This window comes from Tubulanus polymorphus, chromosome 11, assembly GCF_964204645.1.
Source record: "Tubulanus polymorphus chromosome 11, tnTubPoly1.2, whole genome shotgun sequence".
Lineage (NCBI taxonomy): Eukaryota > Metazoa > Nemertea > Palaeonemertea > Tubulaniformes > Tubulanidae > Tubulanus > Tubulanus polymorphus.
Genome location: NC_134035.1, coordinates 10,779,691 through 10,799,153, shown reverse-complemented (window position 1 = coordinate 10,799,153; position 19,463 = coordinate 10,779,691). Strand labels below are relative to the sequence as shown.

Sequence of the window (19,463 nt, the reverse complement as noted above, 5' to 3'; positions counted from 1 at the left end):
GCGTATTATCTCGGTTATGGTGCATCCACGGACTGCGACTCGCATTGAACGTAAATACAACATATTCGTATCCAAAAGTCGCAATTATTTCTCGCTGCTCGTGGTGCCCTGCCCGGTGCGCCGGGGTACCGGTAACGCTACTGTTGCAAACGATGATTCCACGTATGGCAGGCGAGGATCCGCCAGGTTCGCTAGTGGTTACTCAATTACCGCGCTTCAATTTCTTCTACATTTCAATTCGACTCGAATCAACTTTTCTCATTAGTAAATAAATTTACAGTAAAACTTTACCATATGCTCTTAATATCTTATATCTTATATTTGATGAGATGTTTGGCAACATTCCTATTTGGGAGCATTTAAAATCCGTATAACTGAGTGAATTGTTACGCCATCTGGTGTGTCAGCTGGTACCCCATTACAGTTCCCAAGAAAAGAGGCAACACCGACCGAATTATTCACATGTATAGGTTTCGTGCGATTACGGTTTTCCGTTTGATGATGGCATCCGCATTTCGGATGGTCTGTCATCGGACTGCGAGGAATACTCGTCGGATGTTTTGATCAAACACGAGAAAGACTAGCAAGGGTGCATAAATCACTGCGTATCTTTATCGTACTGTCATTACATAGTCCACGCCATAGCGAGTGATAATCCCCATTGCGGTACGTAGAATATTAATCGTTCTCCCGATTGCTAATCCTTTTCTTCGTCTCGTTGCGATGATTATTTGCTTTAATTGTTCTCCGCGACGGCGCAGCAAAGAACCTCGTAAGTACACGCACGGATTATGACTTTCTCAAAACAATATGGTTGGCACGACGACATAATGGCTGATTAGTTTTCTAAGACGTGTCTTTCTTACGTATTTGCTTATATTCAAATATTAGTCAAAGAATCAGGTAACAGTTGTTGATTTTTTTAGATGAATGATTCAAATTGCGTTACGCAAATACGACGCCAGCCTGTATAAGCATTGGCCCGTTTGGACCAGTTCTATTGGTCTGCTTAATGTCCCGCGTGCTTTGTACTGCAACTTCGTAAGTGTTTATGGTTTCTGAACCAACATTTCTTAATTACGTTTTGAAAACCGCCCATAAACGAACAGATACCCTCTTGCTTATACGACATCTAACCGGATGGTATTATATTGCGATACGTAGCTTTAAACAATGATTTTGTAAATTTTCAGAATTTCAAGTAAGTAAAATCCACACCAATTATCTGTTAAGTTAATTCCTTCCAACGGCGTTAGTTGTATTACTGAGTTCCATCTTAACCTTTCCACTTAAAAGTCACTTGACTCATTTTGTTCCATTCATCATTGTACAGTTATTTTGTGTTTTTGTTCCTGTTGCCCAGGATCCAGTTCCACAGTTGTGAGTTAGAGTTAATTCTGAGTTAAAATTAGTTCATTTTCAATGAGTTAACTCCGAGTCAAATCTTAACTCACAACTGTGGAACTGGACCCAGGAGGATACGTCTCATAGATTAAAGCCTTCGACATTCTGTAAAAACTTTTTGTATACGATTTATTTTGTGCAATATTGAAACAAATAAAAATAGATATCATATCATAATGTAACGATTCCATAATGTAATGAAAAACTAGATGAGAAATTGACGTTTCGGCCCAATTCTATTGACCATTTTCGGAACTGTTTTTTGAAAATGGGCAATAGAATATGGCCGAAACGTCAAATATTTCATCATGATAATCATCAGTTACATCAGCAAGCGCCGCTGCGCCAAGATGTTGTGTACTTCATTTCTACACATGATAATGATAAACTTTATTGTCAAAGAAATGTATCTATACAGAGGACGGAAAACAAAGCGTTTAAATACTAGAAAATAATGATAATTAAAAAGAGGGAGATTGAAACTACAAATTTGACTGATATTGACTGACTCACGTTTAATTTTGACTTTTAAAAGAAAAATTATATTGCTGGCCTTTACGTCTTATGTCAGGCAGTCGCGTTGTCCATGGAAACCATATAATATCATCTTCTGGGAAATTAGTGAGCGGAAATTCAGTTTCAGCCATCTTTTTGTTCGGTATTCATTTGAAGTGAATAAAAATCAATACATAGTCTTGGGATTTTTCTTTGCCTTTGATTTTGGCTTATACTATAGGTCAGTAATGGCTTCTTTATGATCCGAGAATCGGAAAGCTGTTAGAGAGGGCACCTTGAATGCCAGTTCCCGGAGTCCCTACATAAAAGATCCGTTCTTTTTATATAATTAATCCACGCAAGTTTACCGTTGCGGAGAAGCCTTTGGCTTATCTGATCTTTGTCCCCGCAGTTGTAACAGCAGCGTCGAATGCGGGCTTTCAACGATTTCTGTGAACGGTTTCTTTCCTTGTGAAAAAGACACATATATGTGTACGGCGAGTAGAAATCGCCTTCCGCGGACAGCATCCGGAATCGAATATCCCGCTGATGGCGCGCGAAGACATCAACCTTTCATCTCGGGCCGTACGTCCGGACCAACGTCGACTCGAAACATCAGCGCGCAGTTGGCAATTCGATTGCCGGTCCGTCAATATATAAATTGTAATTCGTCTTCTTCGATTGCGCGCAGTAGACGACACGTGAAGCGTCAACGTAATTCGATTTTACATCGAAGAAAACCCGAGCTCGCGAAGACAATTGGATTTCCGCCCGCTTTAATACAAAATGTACTCGACGATTTTTGAGAGCGAGCCATTCATCATATGTCAATACTTCGTCGTAATTCTACATACGGTTCTCCGAGTAATCGCTACAGACCCTTATGCGCGCCTTTAATAGTCATGTAGGTACTCGAGTTCTCTACGATATCCGTCGTAATTGACGACGCCCCGAGTTTGCAAATTGAATATTATCGGAACGGACTGAAGGAGTTAAGTATTATTCTAGAAAACACTTCAGCTGAATTGCTATTCAGAAATGGAAAAACATGTGTGTAAACGTTGAATGTGAATATCGGCACTTTTTCTAAATCGTTCAATCTTAATAACAGGACAGCATGATCTTGATATAGAGTTTTTTTTAACGAGAGAGCCTCGCGTTTTCGACAAACAATGAGGTGATTATTATTCAGCTATTATATTACATATCGCTTTATTTACAAATGAGATTGAACATGAATTATTCAGATCTTAAACAACGAACGTCTTGACTCGTCGCAAACTTGGACCCAGTCGTACAGTCATGACTTCAGTCTAAAAGTATCATTAAATCTTTAGACTGCTCTTAAGTGGTTATGATAATGATGAAACTCATTGCTATTGCGCAAAAGTCCTATACAATACCATAGAACTATAAGCGAACGGGAAGGATTTAAGACCTAAACGATAGATTTTTTTAGAGTGGTTGCCGGTCTCTATTCTTAATTTCGCATTTTTCATTGATTTGTTTAAGTCTACCAAATCTTGAAAAACGGTAATGTTCGATGCTCGCAGAGATTAATATAATCGAAAATATTTCCGAGAACCTATTGTTTATCGCCACCGGCGAGGGCGCTGATCAATTTCGAAGCAAAGGCAAATGTATAGTGACGTCACCGAGTAGGCCTTCCCTTCCGCTTATAGTCCTATGACAATAACTAGTGAGAGAATGCACTCATTTCTTTTTGTATAATTAACCCTATATCTTAGACTGAATCACTCATCTCTCCCTGGGAAGATGTAATGAACAGAGCTCCTAATAAGCTTCAGGAGTCGGGTTGGGTAACCTATTGCTTGGGAGTGGAGAGAGGCCATGAGGATTAATGTCTTGCTCGTTGAGACTACAGTTATGTATACGGGCCCATGAACCCACGTTCCTAGGGTCGAACGCTCTTACCGCTCCGACGACGACACCGATGCTGAGCTACAGGACTCGATGGTCTATGACTGGTCTTAGATTTAGGCCGGTAGGTGCGCGATAAGTGCAATATCGAATGAATGAATGAATTTATTTTCTCAAATATATGAACATGGGTATAAAAATTTCGTTCGATTACTTGTCAATTGAAAATTTAAGTACCTACTTGAGGAGGACATCCCCGAGCCGTAAGAGCTGTACTCGAAGGGGAAATGTAAAACAATGAAAAACAGTAAAACAATAAAATTTGCACGTGATTTAATTCAATTATACAGTGTTTTCACGTATCGTCACTTGTAAGAAAAAGAGGTTGTTAATTAAGTTCAAGTTTACGTCCTTTTCCCGTCTAGTATTGTTGAGTTTTTTCCCGAAGTTTCACGTGAACTTTCGATCGTTAAACGTGACGAATAATTAATCAAAGACGAGCCTCGACGCGGTGAAACCCTCGACATATTGAAACAATGCCCGCTGGAATGCGTAATTAATTTCAGCCATCGTCATCAGCGCGCGTTATGATATAAATGCCAAGCAAACCGCTCGACCCGATTAGCGGGGAAGGGGTGGAGAGATACCTTCATTAAAGTCGTATAGAGACAAAGAAAGCGTTACAGGGATTCCTCATATATGAGAAACGTCAGCGACGATTTTTATCCTTTATTTGACATGTTTGATCCCGGAAACGTTGCTCCCGGAACTGCGTTTCCCGTTTCTCGTAAACGCGCACACGACACAGGGAAACGCTCGGAAACCTGTTTCCGCGATTCACTGCGCCGTGTGCGTCGGTGTCGATGACTTGAAACAATTGCGATAGATTACCGTAATAATTCAACTGAATTACGAGGCGCGTATTTATGAAAAAAATCTAGCAATCTATACGTTGCGCCATTTTGATTCAAACACGTGGTAGATAATTGGATCCGGCGACGTATTTTCAAAATCGTTTTCCAATCAAAGAAGGTGTCATCGTTTCTTAGAAAAAAAATTTTCATCGATATTTCCGCGACCGAACGTCAATAGCGGTTTTTAAAAGGAGCCAACACTTGAATGGGGCGCCGACACCGCGCTCATTTCCTTCGCAAGTAGTTTACTACGCGCACTTGCCGATATCAAGCAACCGACGGACCGTCGCTAAATCGACACCTCTCTCTCTCCCCCCTCTCTCTCTCTCTAAACGAACGAACGGAATGCGTTTAAAAATAATCTGCACCAATTTGTTTCCAGTTGCCAACACTTAATACGACAGAGATGGAGTTAATAAATAACGTTTTAAGTCGTCATTAGGGAAGCAGGTACCCGTTAATTTGCTATTGACGCCGTACATCATTACTGGCCTCCATATCGACCAGCGGGTCGCAGCGTCTTGCACGAGAGCTGCCAATTTGCGCGTCGAAGCGAGAGATAATTCCCGCATCATCAAAGTGAAGAATGCATTTCAAAAAACCAACAGTATTAGCAGCCGTTCCCATCTCTGCAGATGGAGATTGACATTTTCGGCCTTGTTTTCCGCCATGAATAAATGGAATGAAACTATCGATTAGCCCGGACCCGCCGGTGGTTAGGCGTGGATGAATGTATCGGTGATAGTAAATAATATGAAGCGTGGTTTGAAATCTCACCCGTATCTATATATTTCATTCCGTGTTTAACGCGAATACTTCGAGTTCAGGTTTGAAAATGGAAGTGTCAACATTTCTCAGTGAATTTCAAAACGAAGTAAGGGTTATTCTCTAAAGGTAGATAAGCAGAGTGATTTTGTCGGCATTTGCGTCGCATTTGCGTCGCATTTGCGTGTTTGTTCGCTTAAAACCGGTTTTACGAAGATGAAGGCCCGTTCTCGCGCGACGCAGGCAAACGCGGAAAAAAGATTTGTTTCCGAGCGTTTCCCTGCGTCGAGTGCGTGTACGAGAAACGGGAAACATGGTTTCAGGAAAAATGGTTGTTTCCGCATTTCTGTGTTTCATGTTCTTCCGCAACGTGCGCGTTTGGACTTAGCACAACACGTTTAAGCTCAAATAGTCGAGATAATCACTCCGGTGTTAAAAGATTCATTAGTATTGTGTTATACGCGTTGTGAAAAGGGCCCTGCATTAAGTTGTTCGATGGCATTAGTCAGGTCTTAGATCTAAGCCTTGACTGAACAAAATAGTCCCTGTTTCAACATTCCATCGCTGGTAGACATATATAGTTCGCAAGTCTACACCTATTCTAATAATTCGATGCTTTATCTTTCGATTTCGATTTTGAATGTTTTGATTTTTTTCAACCCGGCTGCATTAAATGTGTGTGATTTTCGCGCGATACCATATCACGAAAAAAAACACATCTCGAACGAACGACCGAAAACCGTTCGCTAAAACAACAATTAAAACCTGCGAAGGAAATCGATAAATATGTCATTCAGCACGATTCTTGTTGGGCGTTTTTTTTTCTCGTCCAGTATTTATTTGTACATATTTATGCATTGTTATCGGCGCAGTGTTTACCGCGTTTTGCTCAGTATTTTATTTCCGTATTGCCGTACGTAAATTATAAAAAGCATCACTATACGATAAACGTGGTCGATAAACTGAAATAAATTTCAAATATATTCGTAGCCGTTGATGCGGTGCAAAGACGAACAGAAATCAATTCCCTTTTCCGAATGGAAAAATATAAATAACCGCCGAAGCGGTTTCGAATTTAATGCATATGTATATATCCCGTTTAAGTAGGATTATGCAATGCATTTCTCGCCCTTGCGATCTTTGAATTAATTGCCAGTTATTCCGTGGACTACAATCAATATAGAAGATTAATACTTGATGTAGATCCAAACACATCTTCTCACGATAAACAAACAAACAATTGGAATAAACAGTGCATTTTGAACCGCTATCAAATAATTTTCGGACGTTTCTCCGATGCATCACTATATGATTACATTAATTATAATTTCGACAACGCTGCAACTTTCAACCATTTACTTTTTTGTAAACAGCGCATTTTGCACGAAATAAAAAAATATTTATGAATTTACGACATCATGCGTGTGCGTCGTTTATTTTGTTGTAGCTTTGATTTATATTAATTTCATTGAGATTTCATTTTCATTTTGTTTATGGATATTGAAATGTTGGATAACCTGCAAAAGAAAAACCGCAAATCGAGTAACGAGATACCCGCGTGATTCACACCGGAATGAATGGTATGAAAATCAGCTGTTCATATAAATTGTTGCATGCGAACAGAAGAATTCTAAAATATTCACTCAACAAAATGTTACGCTGGATTTTCTTTTTGATTTTTCGCCGTTCACTCGGAATGCGCCACAAACAACTAGAGAAACGGATAACTAACTAACATCATCTCAGTCCATTAGTTTTTCCAGCGTTAATGTAGTGATAAGCGGTCAAAAAAGTCAGCCGCTGCCGGTTCAGGCGGGAAGGGAAATATACCCATCCGAACCGGGGCTGGATTTTGATCGATATCCTTTAACGTTTTCAACATAACCGAAATTCTATCTAAGCACCCGGTTTCGGCGGATGAAGCGGCTTTGTATAAGCTAAAGGCGATATAATAAAGAACTTTAGAATATCTTCCACGAAAATAGCCGTCGGTTTGTTTGCAATATTTCGTGTACAAGAAAATGAAAATACACATAAGTTGAATAAAACTAGCTGGATTTACGAACAAATACCGCAGGGATAATTAATTGTGAATGAGTCTTACCTTCTTCAGCCCCAACAGTCAATGTACAGCAATATGCGGCACAAATCACCACCAACAATAAAACTTTTAGTATTACCGTCGCCATATTTCTACCATTATTTCAGCAACAAAAAAAGTCCAACTCCTTACGCGACGATCACTATATGTTGGATGAATGGGCGAGTCGAGGTCCAACTTTACTTGATTCACAACGCTTCATCCCGATATTAGAATAGTATATATCTATCATATAATTCAAAAATATATCCGATACACGAAGCTCGTTTTATTCTTTTACTCTTTTCGCTAAACGAATTATATATAACTCGATGCGAGCGTGATCGCCGGTTATTTCCAAAATGCGATCGACGCGAGATCGACGAACTAAACCGTTTCGAACGATGAAGGCGGTGATCGTGGGTTTTGCGTGCGCCTTGGTTGGTGTATTAAATCCGGTATGATTTATCACGCGAGATATCGCGATTCGGACGAGATCACAACTACCGCTTGAAATAACTCAAGTTTCCGTATCTTCGTCACGTGACCGGATACGGCGGGGTATCACGGGAAACCCGTCTTGCGCGCCGCGCGTAGACACGTAAAAGCTTGCGATACCGTCGCTGAGCGACTGGATCGATACCGTCGCTTACGCCATCTATCACATTGGCGTTCGACATCTCATCGGCAATATTCATTTAAGTAAGCATTGCCCGCAACTCGGATTAACTGGGACCGACAGAATTGGTCAGACGCAAGTCAAGTCCGAGTTGTGGTTTGGAAAATACGTTAGAAGCCATAAAAATGTCGTTTTTGTCGGAGTCATATTAATATGTCCGGTTTGGCCATTTCTGAGTAAAGGCCGGGTTTTTTTTTACGACCGGTTTCCAGCTAGTGTTTTCCTTGGAAATCGTCGCGAACAACCAGGCAATGTCGTCGTTCGGATCTCGGTTTGAACTAGTTGATTCTGCTCTCAAAGCCAAGGCCAAACTTAAGCCCATGATATGGTGGAACTGGTTCCATAGCGACATCGCAAAATGACTGAAACGAGATACATACTACAGTACAACTGAATTGATTAGTGGTTTGAGTTATGAGATTATTCATATAGTAATTTATTTTCATTATCACAGTTAGAACATGTATATACATCGCAAACAAATCCCATATGACAAAATAATGTTTAGTTCCTTTCAGTAGGATACGAGAAATACATCCTTATGTTAATGACTAAAATTATTGAAAGACCATAACACAGATGCTATTGCAATGCTTATCCGTATAATCTGTTATTATTACCCTCGATTACCAAAGCAAAAATCGGAAAATATCGAAAAAACGACGCAACTCGACTTTTTCCGATAGATGGCGGGCAGGTATAATCATATGTGCAGCGATCGATTTGGCACCGTCGAATTTGTCCTTTTAAGTAGAAACGACACGAAGACATCGGTCAGTTACGAATCTACGCATCATTTTCCTGTTAAAAATCACCCTATAATTTGTGGCCGCACGGGTAAGCAGTCGTCCCCGACACCGATTGGAAAGTGCAAGACTCACGCACGCTTAACCAACTTTCCTCTATATCTTTTACATGTTCATGCTATATCTCAGATATATATTTATTTTTCTCGCTTTTAGTTCGGACTGTAGTTTCATATTCATGTCCAGCGATGAATTGAAATAGCCTCGCTATATTGAATATTGTATCTCTTTACACTAGAAAAATGATATTCCAATATCTCTAACGCAAGCTTAAATCATCTGCGATGAAAATCCTGATGAATCTTACACCAAGAAATAGTATGACTCCGTCGTGATTTGTTTCTATAATCGCATATCGTAGATGGCAAACGGCGGAAATGCGAAACCTTCCACACTAACGGAAAATAATGTTCCTACCGTTTTCATGGTACACATTCCTATATCGAAGTAGATAGTAGGAATTGTAGGAATCGTAGTTGTATTGGTAGTACATACAGTCGTTTCCTTTAGAGCTCGGTAGCCATTTAGCCGCTCGATTTCGCAGCCTCTGCCTAGAAATTTCTCATATATGAAACAAACAAAAGATAGGCAATTTGCACCGTGTAAGTACACAATCTTTTTCAGTATGAAGAGATTATAGCCGTGATCAAACGGAGACGATTTGGCCCGGGCCAAATTGGCAAGGGATCAGGCTCGAGCCAAATTTGATCCGCGCACGCGTTCACACGCAAACCACTCAGTCAATACCAAACAAAGTGAGTCACTTCCGGGACCAGTGGAAATTCACGTGCAATAAATTTTCCCGTGCTGAAATTTAGTTCGGGCCTGGTCCGACGTTTTCGATGGTGCCAAATTTGGCCCGGGCCAAAAACACTCGCGTGATTGCGGCTTATGAAACTCTCGATGAAGCCGTGTTAGAACAAAGGTATGGGGTTTCCATATCACTATACCACCCCCATTATCACAGCATATATATCACCCCATAATCACAGTATATATGTAATACTCCATAATCGCATCAAATACAATATTGTCACTATAAAATGATGCTAGATACAGACTCCACACAAGAAAAAGTAATCGGGTTTTCTCGAACAGAACATTCAGCATATATACCTATACACAGACATTGATAGGAGGTAATATGATGTTTAATACTGTACTAGCTTAGCGCGAGAAGCGCTAAAACAGCTTCGAGCCGGTTCGGTAAAGCTTCTTACATTTTTTACTTATCTAAAGAAAGAATCTGAAGGAAAGTCGAGAAAATCCGCGCGCTCTGAGAAATAAACAGTTCACATATGTTAATTAAGCTCGACTTAGCCTATGTTTATTTGGGCTTCGATTTGAATAGGCGCGTAGTTGAGCAGGTCGTGTTTGAGAGTCGTCGGTATGTCCAGTTTTTCGGCGTCTGTTCGCTCGTGCAGCGCCTTGCTGACAACCTGTAAGCACCGTTCTTTTAACTTGTACACTGAAATATAACAAAATGATGACCAATAACTTTTTGCCAATAACTAGCTTTTAGATATGAAAGTAAACATAATACGGTCAAGTTCCGAAGTGCCGCCCACATAGCTCATTTAGGAATTTGGCGGGAAAGGAGAACATGGTGTTATATCGAAGGTTAGTTTGTATATGTTTCAAGAAGGAATACAGATTGAACATAGTTAGAGACTATTTACAGTCTTGATGAATATCTATCATTTCAAACAATTGTTTTGTTTTCTTGTGACAACCATAACTGTTATACATGTAAATTCATGTAACTTTGGAGATTGTTGGAAGGATTCCACTCGAAACGCGAGAAAAAAACAATAACAGTTGATTAATGTGATATTGTGGGTTTCTCTTCAGTCGTAGGTGCTAAGCAGGGTAGCACTTTTTGAGAGGCGTTATATCTGGGGGTTGATAGTGAATTTCATGAAATAAACATAAAAATTTGTCTCAACAATTGCGTCCTTTAATGACTCATCCCAAGCACGGTTTTTGGAGACCTTTTCCAACTGTATCTCTTTTAATTTTAACATTATTTTCAAAAAGTATAATTTTTGTATTCTAATAGGCCTACGTACCAGGAATGTGAATCAATACTGTCGGCACGTTGCCGTTGTTTGGTGTAGGATGATAGACCATGTTTCTATTCGCCCGCATCCTGGCGCCGGAATACTTGTCGATGAACACCCACGGATGTGTCACGTACGTTTGCATCTCGACCGAGTCGGTAGGCTCCAGCGTGTAGTACCACACCATGCGTCCGTTGAAATCCAGCCAAACCACGTCGACCGTTCGTTCGGACGTGTTCGCGAAATTGACTACGGTCGGCATGTCCGAATACATCGATTTCGGAAGGCTGTCGGCGTCGACATCGCTTCCCTCGTCTATGTACATATCGATCGATTCGTCAAATTGAACGGTTCGGATCAAGACATCGAAACGGCCTTCTCTTCGAAATCCTTATACTTCAAACGTTAAATGACGAATCGGTAATGTTCGTTTGCGCGAAGTCAACAATCGCTGTCGATAAAAATAGTCAGATGGTTTTAAATGTGGACATGTGGTTGTGGGTCGTTTAACGTTTATAGGCCTACCATGAAAAACACAGCCGTTTATTGTAACAGATTATTACTTTGCCATGCGTAATACTGGAATAGGCCTACCTCGACTGCGCGCGTCGGGAACAATGCTTGCTTAACATTAACCCACAAGCCTGAATACTGACTTCCTTAAGACACTATCCAGCAAGTTATAAATATCATTCACGCTCTGAACTAGTGTATATTTATCCAGTTACGTTAAAGCGAGGAAAACGTTAAAAGCTTCTGAACTATAGATAACAGCAATGGGCATCAGTGCGTTTTGACGAACTCGTCGTATTTACCCCAGCCGTCGATTGGTGCAGTGAGCTTTTTGTCATCGACACCTGCATAGTTCTGTTGACATAGTCCGGTATCACGAAGAGCGGGATCATTGGAAATTAACGAAATAAACGATGCTTTTATGCCAGAAATAGTGTCGACTGTAAATATCTAATGGAGTTTTTTTTTCGCACGAACTATCGCTGCATTCACACGCGGGATCCAGCAGTCACGTAGATGAAACGGAGAACACTGTTATTCTATATCCGATAATCATTTGAGTTTTAATGATTTTTTTGTATGGTTTTTCCACGTATTACTAATTCGTCTCATATATGGAAAACTGTTTATTAATTCACTTCCCGGTGGCTTTTAGGTTACGTCCCTTTCGTTTACAGAACCATTCAGCTTCCAGCGCATTTTTTTGTGTGTGTATGATATGCCTTGTGGCAGCAGTTTGAATTCCAAACATGTGTTACGCATTTCCTTCCTATAACAGGTTTCTACATTGTCAATAGAATATCATCGATCTCAAAAATCAGCGCCCAACCGAATCGGGAGCTACAACATATGGCGTCATACGTCGCATATATTTCAAACTCAAAAAGATGCCGGTTGTATAGTGCATATTGACAGGACTGTGGTCTACGTTTGCCGATTCATATCTCGAAACTTGTGGCTTAATTTAGGTTGCGCTTTTTCAAACTGGTTTTTAATCATTGCAAAAGCCGTTAGAATATCTCTGTAATCCGATTAAAAGTCATCTAGAATGAATGGCCTTATATGATTATACAGTGAGACGAGTATATACGAAATCCAATACCCGCGATTAAAAAAGTAAACGTCAGTCTTTTCAATTACTGAGGCTTAGAATTAAATCTAAACCTTTCCCAGACAGTATCTCATATACTCGTAATAGGAGATCCCGAATCTGATGCTTTCGACATTTTTTAAGTCGTTATTCAAAACAAATGTTCGCTTTCGGCTGATTCTAGCGATTTCGACCACAAATAGCTTGTTCCTAAAAGAGTTTCTTTGCGTAGTCGACGCATCAACTCCTCGAATCACTCGTTTAATTCCCTAAGCGAAGATCTCTATATCATTTCTCCTAATCCACAGAGAGAGACAGAGAGATATATATGTTACTATAAGACCCCCGCAAACCAGACTCATCTTCAACACAGAAGTAGACACGATGACTCGATAGTGCGTCGCCGTTGATGGTCATCTACCCTCAGTAACATAAATTCCGATGCTTCACAGATATTGTATTCTTGTAGTTCGGCGACATATTTCCTATCTTTTTCAGAATCGGTTTTCTATACGGCGTATATCCATTATCTCCACACTTTCACGTACATACCTACATAATACAAACAAACTTGTTTGGGACTCGACGTGAACTGGTTAACTCTTCTATGCCAATACTAAATACTATAGCTAAAATGGATTTTCTAACGGAGGCTATATTTTCCAGGGGGATCTTTCTGGTATTGAACTGTCCCTCTTATTTCATTCGATTTATTAGTTTTGACACGCCTACCGGGAACAACGAACCAGGCGGTTACTTTACCCGTTACACGCGGCTTCGGGAAAATGGCGCATCCATCTTTTCGACGATCGCTTCTACGTATGCGGTGTGTCGTAGCGACGCACCTAACAAACTTATCTACGCGTTTAACACCATCAACTTATCACAGATGCTTTTGATATCACCAGCAAAGTAACTCGCCCGATTAAAAAAGCTATTATAGAATTTCATCTAATCTTATCCGCAGTAAAATATTGTTTCAATTAAATCACGAATGGCTGGTTCAATAATGAGTAGCCGCAATATACACTAAGCAAATTACCATACCAACCACGATAATAATCAAAAAGTACCGTTACATTCTATCATTTGGTGGAAAATCGAAACATTTCATTAAGACATGTGGAGGATACAGGCAGTTCTTTATGTATAGTAATTAATGGGACACCCTGTATTATCGTCGATTGCTACGCTCATGAAAAGAAAATAATTTTTGCCTCTTGATTATGGCAGGATATACGAGGTAATTATACTGGAATATGATCACTGATTCCACGCAGATCGCCATTGCAAGTAATGTTTATTATGCAGATTATATACACGCGTGAAGAGCGTATCTCTCACGTCACTAAAACAGTACACACGTCTATACAGGGTCGATTCGACGTGCACTGCGTCATCAAAATTGGCGTTTCAAAATCAAAATTACAATCGTGAATTGCAACCGCGGTTATTTCGTAATTGTACTCATAACTCATAACTTATATTTTCGATAAAATCTGATAGTTATATTTGAGAGGATGCGCACCACGTCAACAATATATCGGGGCTAGACTGGTTGCCGATCAATTCAATTGAACTATCGTTATTCAAATCCAAGATATCTTTATTGATCCTTAAAATTAATGTTATATTATTTTTTTGTCGATAAGTTTAAGCGATTATTTCACAAGGCGTCAATTAACTTTCAAGTTAGTATTCTTGTTCTGTTTGCTACATACATACACAGGAACTACGAACAATTATCATTCTCAATCGCGAATTTAATCACTTTAGACAAATCCTAGGAAATCGTGAAAACTATGAGAAATATTTTCACGCTCTGCTGATGATATTTACGACGAACGACGCTTGCCGGTCTGAATAATATCCGCGAGCTGAAAGCTTCAATTATTCCAGGTAGGCTAAAACGGTTCTCGAAACATCGTTTTAAAGAACTCCACGCGGATCAACGGGCAAGCTTTTATTTCGACGTAAAGGTTAAACGATTTTTGACGTATACTTCATTTATCCGGTTCTACGGGGAGCGGAACGCGGCGGCGTCGACACGATTTTAAAGACGCCGAGCCGAATCCTGCCCTCTGCAGTCGCGTCCCGCGGGAGAACCTCTCGAGCAAATTCACGCACTCCCCTAAAGTGATCATGAACATTTTCGTCAAACCCTACATGCCAGCGGCAATTCGTATTTTAGATTTCATGGCGTACTTCCTAATTATCGACTTCAATTTCCATTAACCATCTCGCTTCCTATATATGATATATATGTACATACACGTAGGAAGCCATGTTAGAGAAGCACATGGGCAAACCAGAGATGTCTTAAAATAGGGATTGACTCTCTTAGTTATATATTTGCTAGGTAAATTTCGTTTGATTTTTTTTTATTGAGTGTCCCTCACAAAGCCACCACTCCTCCGCCGGGAGCGAACCAGGGGGTTTGATTTTGAAATCAGAAATCGAAGTTCAGATATAGTTGTGTGATCGACGGTCAAATTTAGCGACTGATTGGGGTTAATTTTCTTGGAAGCCTAATTTGATACATCGAAATTTTGGAAATAATTATATTACAAGGTTGAAGATCATTTTGTCCTTTTTTTTAGCGGGGAGTCTAAATCGGCAATACGTAGAACACGGGCACCAACGGAGCCAGCCTATCCCAGAGCAGGTTGAGGCGCCCTCTCCCTTAGAAGATTTTGAATATCAGGTGCCTCGGATGCGTTTACCAATCATCTTAGTCGATCTTATAGGTTCGAGTCCCAATGAAAAAATCATTTGAAGATTGTGGCCTTTTTAATGAAATGAGTGGATCCTAAATTTAAAAAAGGGGGTCGGTTGCAACCCCAAATCCCCCTGGTGACGCTCGTAGAACGTGCATAGTATGATATCAGATTGCCATATATCTTAATAAGACGACATCATTCTTAACTCTATCCATTTGGATTCATATCATCAACTTATTCAAATATTTATGGAGCGCCATCGTCAATTTCTAGATACCGTTATAGGATGATATGTCGGATAATGATAACATTTGCGCTGACAGTATTCTTTGAATCGTAATAGGATACACGTTCGTTTCGTTTTGTACATTATTCTGAGCGAATACGTGGCTGGAATCGGCGACGATTTCGCTCGACGATCAACATCAGGAAAAGTGAGGAAAACTCGTTTTTTCCTCGGCAAGTCGCGCGTACATTTTCAGAATAGGATTGTCTTTTATTCCGCGACGGAAAACGCAGAATGCTAATCTTCGCAGCGAGAACGAACGCTTTGAAATCCTCACCGGCACTCAATACGGAGATTTTCAAGTTGATGCCGCTTATTTTGTGACTTAAAACATCTAAAGGTCTTATTTTATGCACCCGCGAGCTGCGTCGCTTACATCCTTGGCGTTTCAATCTCGTTGATTTTATTTTGGCGAGCGAAATGTGATGGATTTTTTTCGGGCAGACGCGTGCTGATATCGACTTATATATTTACGCCTGGATACTGATATAAGAAAGCTTACATTCAACCACTTTGATATGATATTCAAAAAGGCCTACGTGCCTCGTTTGCTTATACAGATATGAATTTTTGACGGTTGGATTTTTTTCTTTACTGACCAAGTATATACCGAGCGATTGGAAAAAATATAAACAAAGTATTCTTTGCGGATAAGTAAGATGAAATCTCTCGGTATCAAACGAATTGCTGATCAAAGTCCTTAAACCTTAAGGCGAGCCTTTTTCTCGACTTCAAGATGAAAGATGTTTTAAGATAAATACATAATCAATTTACGGTGTAATTTGTTAAGGGATTAGATAGCTCAAAAGCCAACGTGGCCGCGGGCATTCATCGCGAAGGCGCTTGCCTCGAGATTTAATTCTATCTGAGGTGAATATTTCTAAGCGGCGCTGAATTTTAAAATCTCACGAATCAGTAATAGAAACAAAACGCTTTTAATCAATGACCCCCTCGCGAACTCTTCTAAACACAGCGAGAAATCCGCTAAATTCAATGTATCTTCATCATTCGCTTTACACTTCAATAGATCAAGTCAGTTTCAATCTAGTAATTAGATAAGCAAGACGCGCGTGGGCTTCAAACAATGTTAGAATATGAATTGTAGGCTACATGTAAAATGGAGGTTAGGGGAGAAAAAACAAAACGCATTTTGGTCTGCTGGGTCCAGTTCCACAGTCGTGAGTTAAAATTTGTGAGTTAAAACATTGAAAATGAACTAACTTTAACTCAGAGTTAACTCTAACTCACAACTGTGGAACTGGGGCCTGGTGTGAAAAAAAACTGCGAATCAGAGTAACCATATTAAACTCCGCGGGCAAGACGTTATGTTTACTTTAAAAGCATTGACCTGATTTTCAAGTTCACGTGCACACAGTTTGTTCTGCGGCTGTGAAAAGCGATCCGTTGACTGCGATACCGCCGTAGAACTACGAAAGTGCCAACCCTTTGATAACGTGCCAGTAACCATATTCAACTCCGCGGGCTAGACGTTATGTTGCCGTTTAGAGCTCAAAAACATTTTTGCATCGAGCTGCATTTCAAAGTTTCTCATTTCGCTCGAGCCAGAGGCGTCGGTCGCAACACTTTGGATTGTTCGCACACGGCGCAGAGACGCTGTTTATCCACGAATCTATCAGAAAGAAATAAAAACGTATTTCTAGCGGCTCTCCATAGCCAATACAGGTTGAATGCCTTTCTCTTTTAAATCATAATGCGCGATTCTATCATTTCGTCTTCGGATTTGTGTTATTACGTAACATACGGGGTCGTGACTGATAATGTAGATAATAGTAAAAGGTAATAATCCCCCTAGGTATAAATCCCCCAGGTAAAATTCACCTCGGTAAAAATCCCCCAAAATTTGATTTCACAGCAAAGCTCAACAAAATACTGCTATATTCTTGTATAATAAAACTTCTATAAACTTTAATAGTTTTCAAAAATTTCAAATACTCCGTGATGTTTTTAACAATATTCGCCTTGGAAAATCTGTGTCTCCTACCAAGCTATGACTTAAAATAACATTATTTTGTGACTAAGCAAGCAACATGCTTTAAAAATTACATCTTAGTTTCGAAAATCTCTCTGAATTATAGTTTAAAAGTAATAATTAAAAATCTAGTATGTGCATGTATTCCTAGATGTTACTAAGTATGATATATGTTCATTTAGGTTTTATGCATTTGTTTGATAGAAAATCGAGCTTTGTAGTTTTAACAGGGCGATTGTTACCTACAGGCTTATTTAGCTTTCAATATTTGAATAAATGGGGAATATTATGTTTTGCAAAATTCAAATCATCGAAATTCGATCTAAACACATCTGAACACATTCGTCATAAAGCGCACTATTAGATTTCACTGCGTATTATTATTCATACGTCAAAACCACGAAAAATATCAAATTTTTACTCGATTCACCAAAATCCACTATTCGGAGAATTGTTAATCGCCATACATCGCCCTGGGAGATGTATCAATTTCACATCGCAACGCGCCGCACTCTTTAACACCTTTTAAGTTTTATTAACTGCGAAAGGATGTGCTAATGGAACCACGAAAAAATACCAGAAAACAAGCGAAAACGGCTTCACTCGCTGAAAGTCGTGCACGCAAAAGGATAAGAGGATTTCAAACCTATAAACTCTTGCAGCCATATACAACAATTCGAACATATTACTTGATACGTTTAAAACCCACACAATTTGCAGAATTTATTACGAGCCAAAGTTTATTAATCAAAAATTAAAACCAAAAGACACAGAAAATATGGGTGTCTTTTGGTTAATAATCATTATTTAACAAATATTATTATTTTTCTTTATTATTATTCTTTATTCACGAATCAAATTACATTAAAACGTTACAAAGGTGATAATAAGATAATAAAATTCAAGCCGATGGACATAAAATGAATGAACAATTTACGAAATGATAAAATCTGCTTTAAGTCTTATCAATTTTGAATTACCTCTATAGAGATACAATTCGGAGTCGCACTAGTTTGTACGAGTATCTCGAATAAACGATCTCTTTTTTTCCAAAGTGCTCGTCGGTTTATAGTGAGGTGACTCACCGAGTTCCGGCAGAACATTTTAGTCGGGTGCCAATATTTTTGGGTGATTTTAGGGACGCCAAAATATCAATTCAACCTATCCTCTGTGGATATATATATATATATATATATATATATATATATATATATATATATATATATATATATATATATATGTATATATATATATATATATATATATATATATATATATATATATATATATATATATATATATATATATATATATATATATATATATATATATATATATATATATATATATATATATATATATATATATATATATATATATATATATATATATATATATATATATATATATATATATATATATATATATATATATATATATATATATATATATATATATATATATATATATATATATATATATATATATATATATATATATATATATATATATATATATATATATCCACAGAGGATAGGTTGAATTGTCCGTATCCATTCATGGGTATAGTATTTCTCATCCTCCAAATCCTATCATCGCGTATACGGTGCCGCACAAAGCCTTGGCGCGAATAGGATTGCTGTTCTCTTCTCTTCTCTGCGGTCGGCGCTTTCGATCACATTTCTAAATCCTGTTTACGCAAGAGCGATACCGCAATCTGGCAGCGTTTGCTTTTACGAAGTGGCGAGGATGTATTCGGTGACGGCATAAAACGAATTTA

The 19,463-nt window shown here is 39.0% G+C and overlaps 1 protein-coding gene across 1 annotated transcript; it reads right to left on the bottom strand.

Annotated features, from left to right (window-relative positions):
- Positions 1-8,707: 8,707 nt before the first annotated feature.
- LOC141913310 (protein Vhl-like) lies at positions 8,708-12,120 on the bottom strand. Its single transcript, XM_074804807.1, has 2 exons — positions 11,094-12,120; positions 8,708-10,492 (listed from the first exon to the last, which is right to left on the bottom strand). Exons 1-2 carry the CDS (start codon positions 11,407-11,409, stop codon positions 10,341-10,343), a joined length of 468 nt encoding a protein of 155 aa, XP_074660908.1. The 5' UTR covers positions 11,410-12,120; the 3' UTR covers positions 8,708-10,340.
- Between the last annotated feature and the right edge of the window lie 7,343 nt (positions 12,121-19,463).

Bases quoted from the DNA above. Each gene is read 5' to 3' on its own strand.
- LOC141913310 (XM_074804807.1), bottom strand. From the start codon at position 11,409: ATGTACATAGACGAGGGAAGCGATGTCGACGCCGACAGCCTTCCGAAA. The intron at 10,493-11,093 runs GTACGTAGGCCT...GTTATATTTCAG, and splicing joins AGTATTGATTCACATTCCTG to TGTACAAGTTAAAAGAACGG.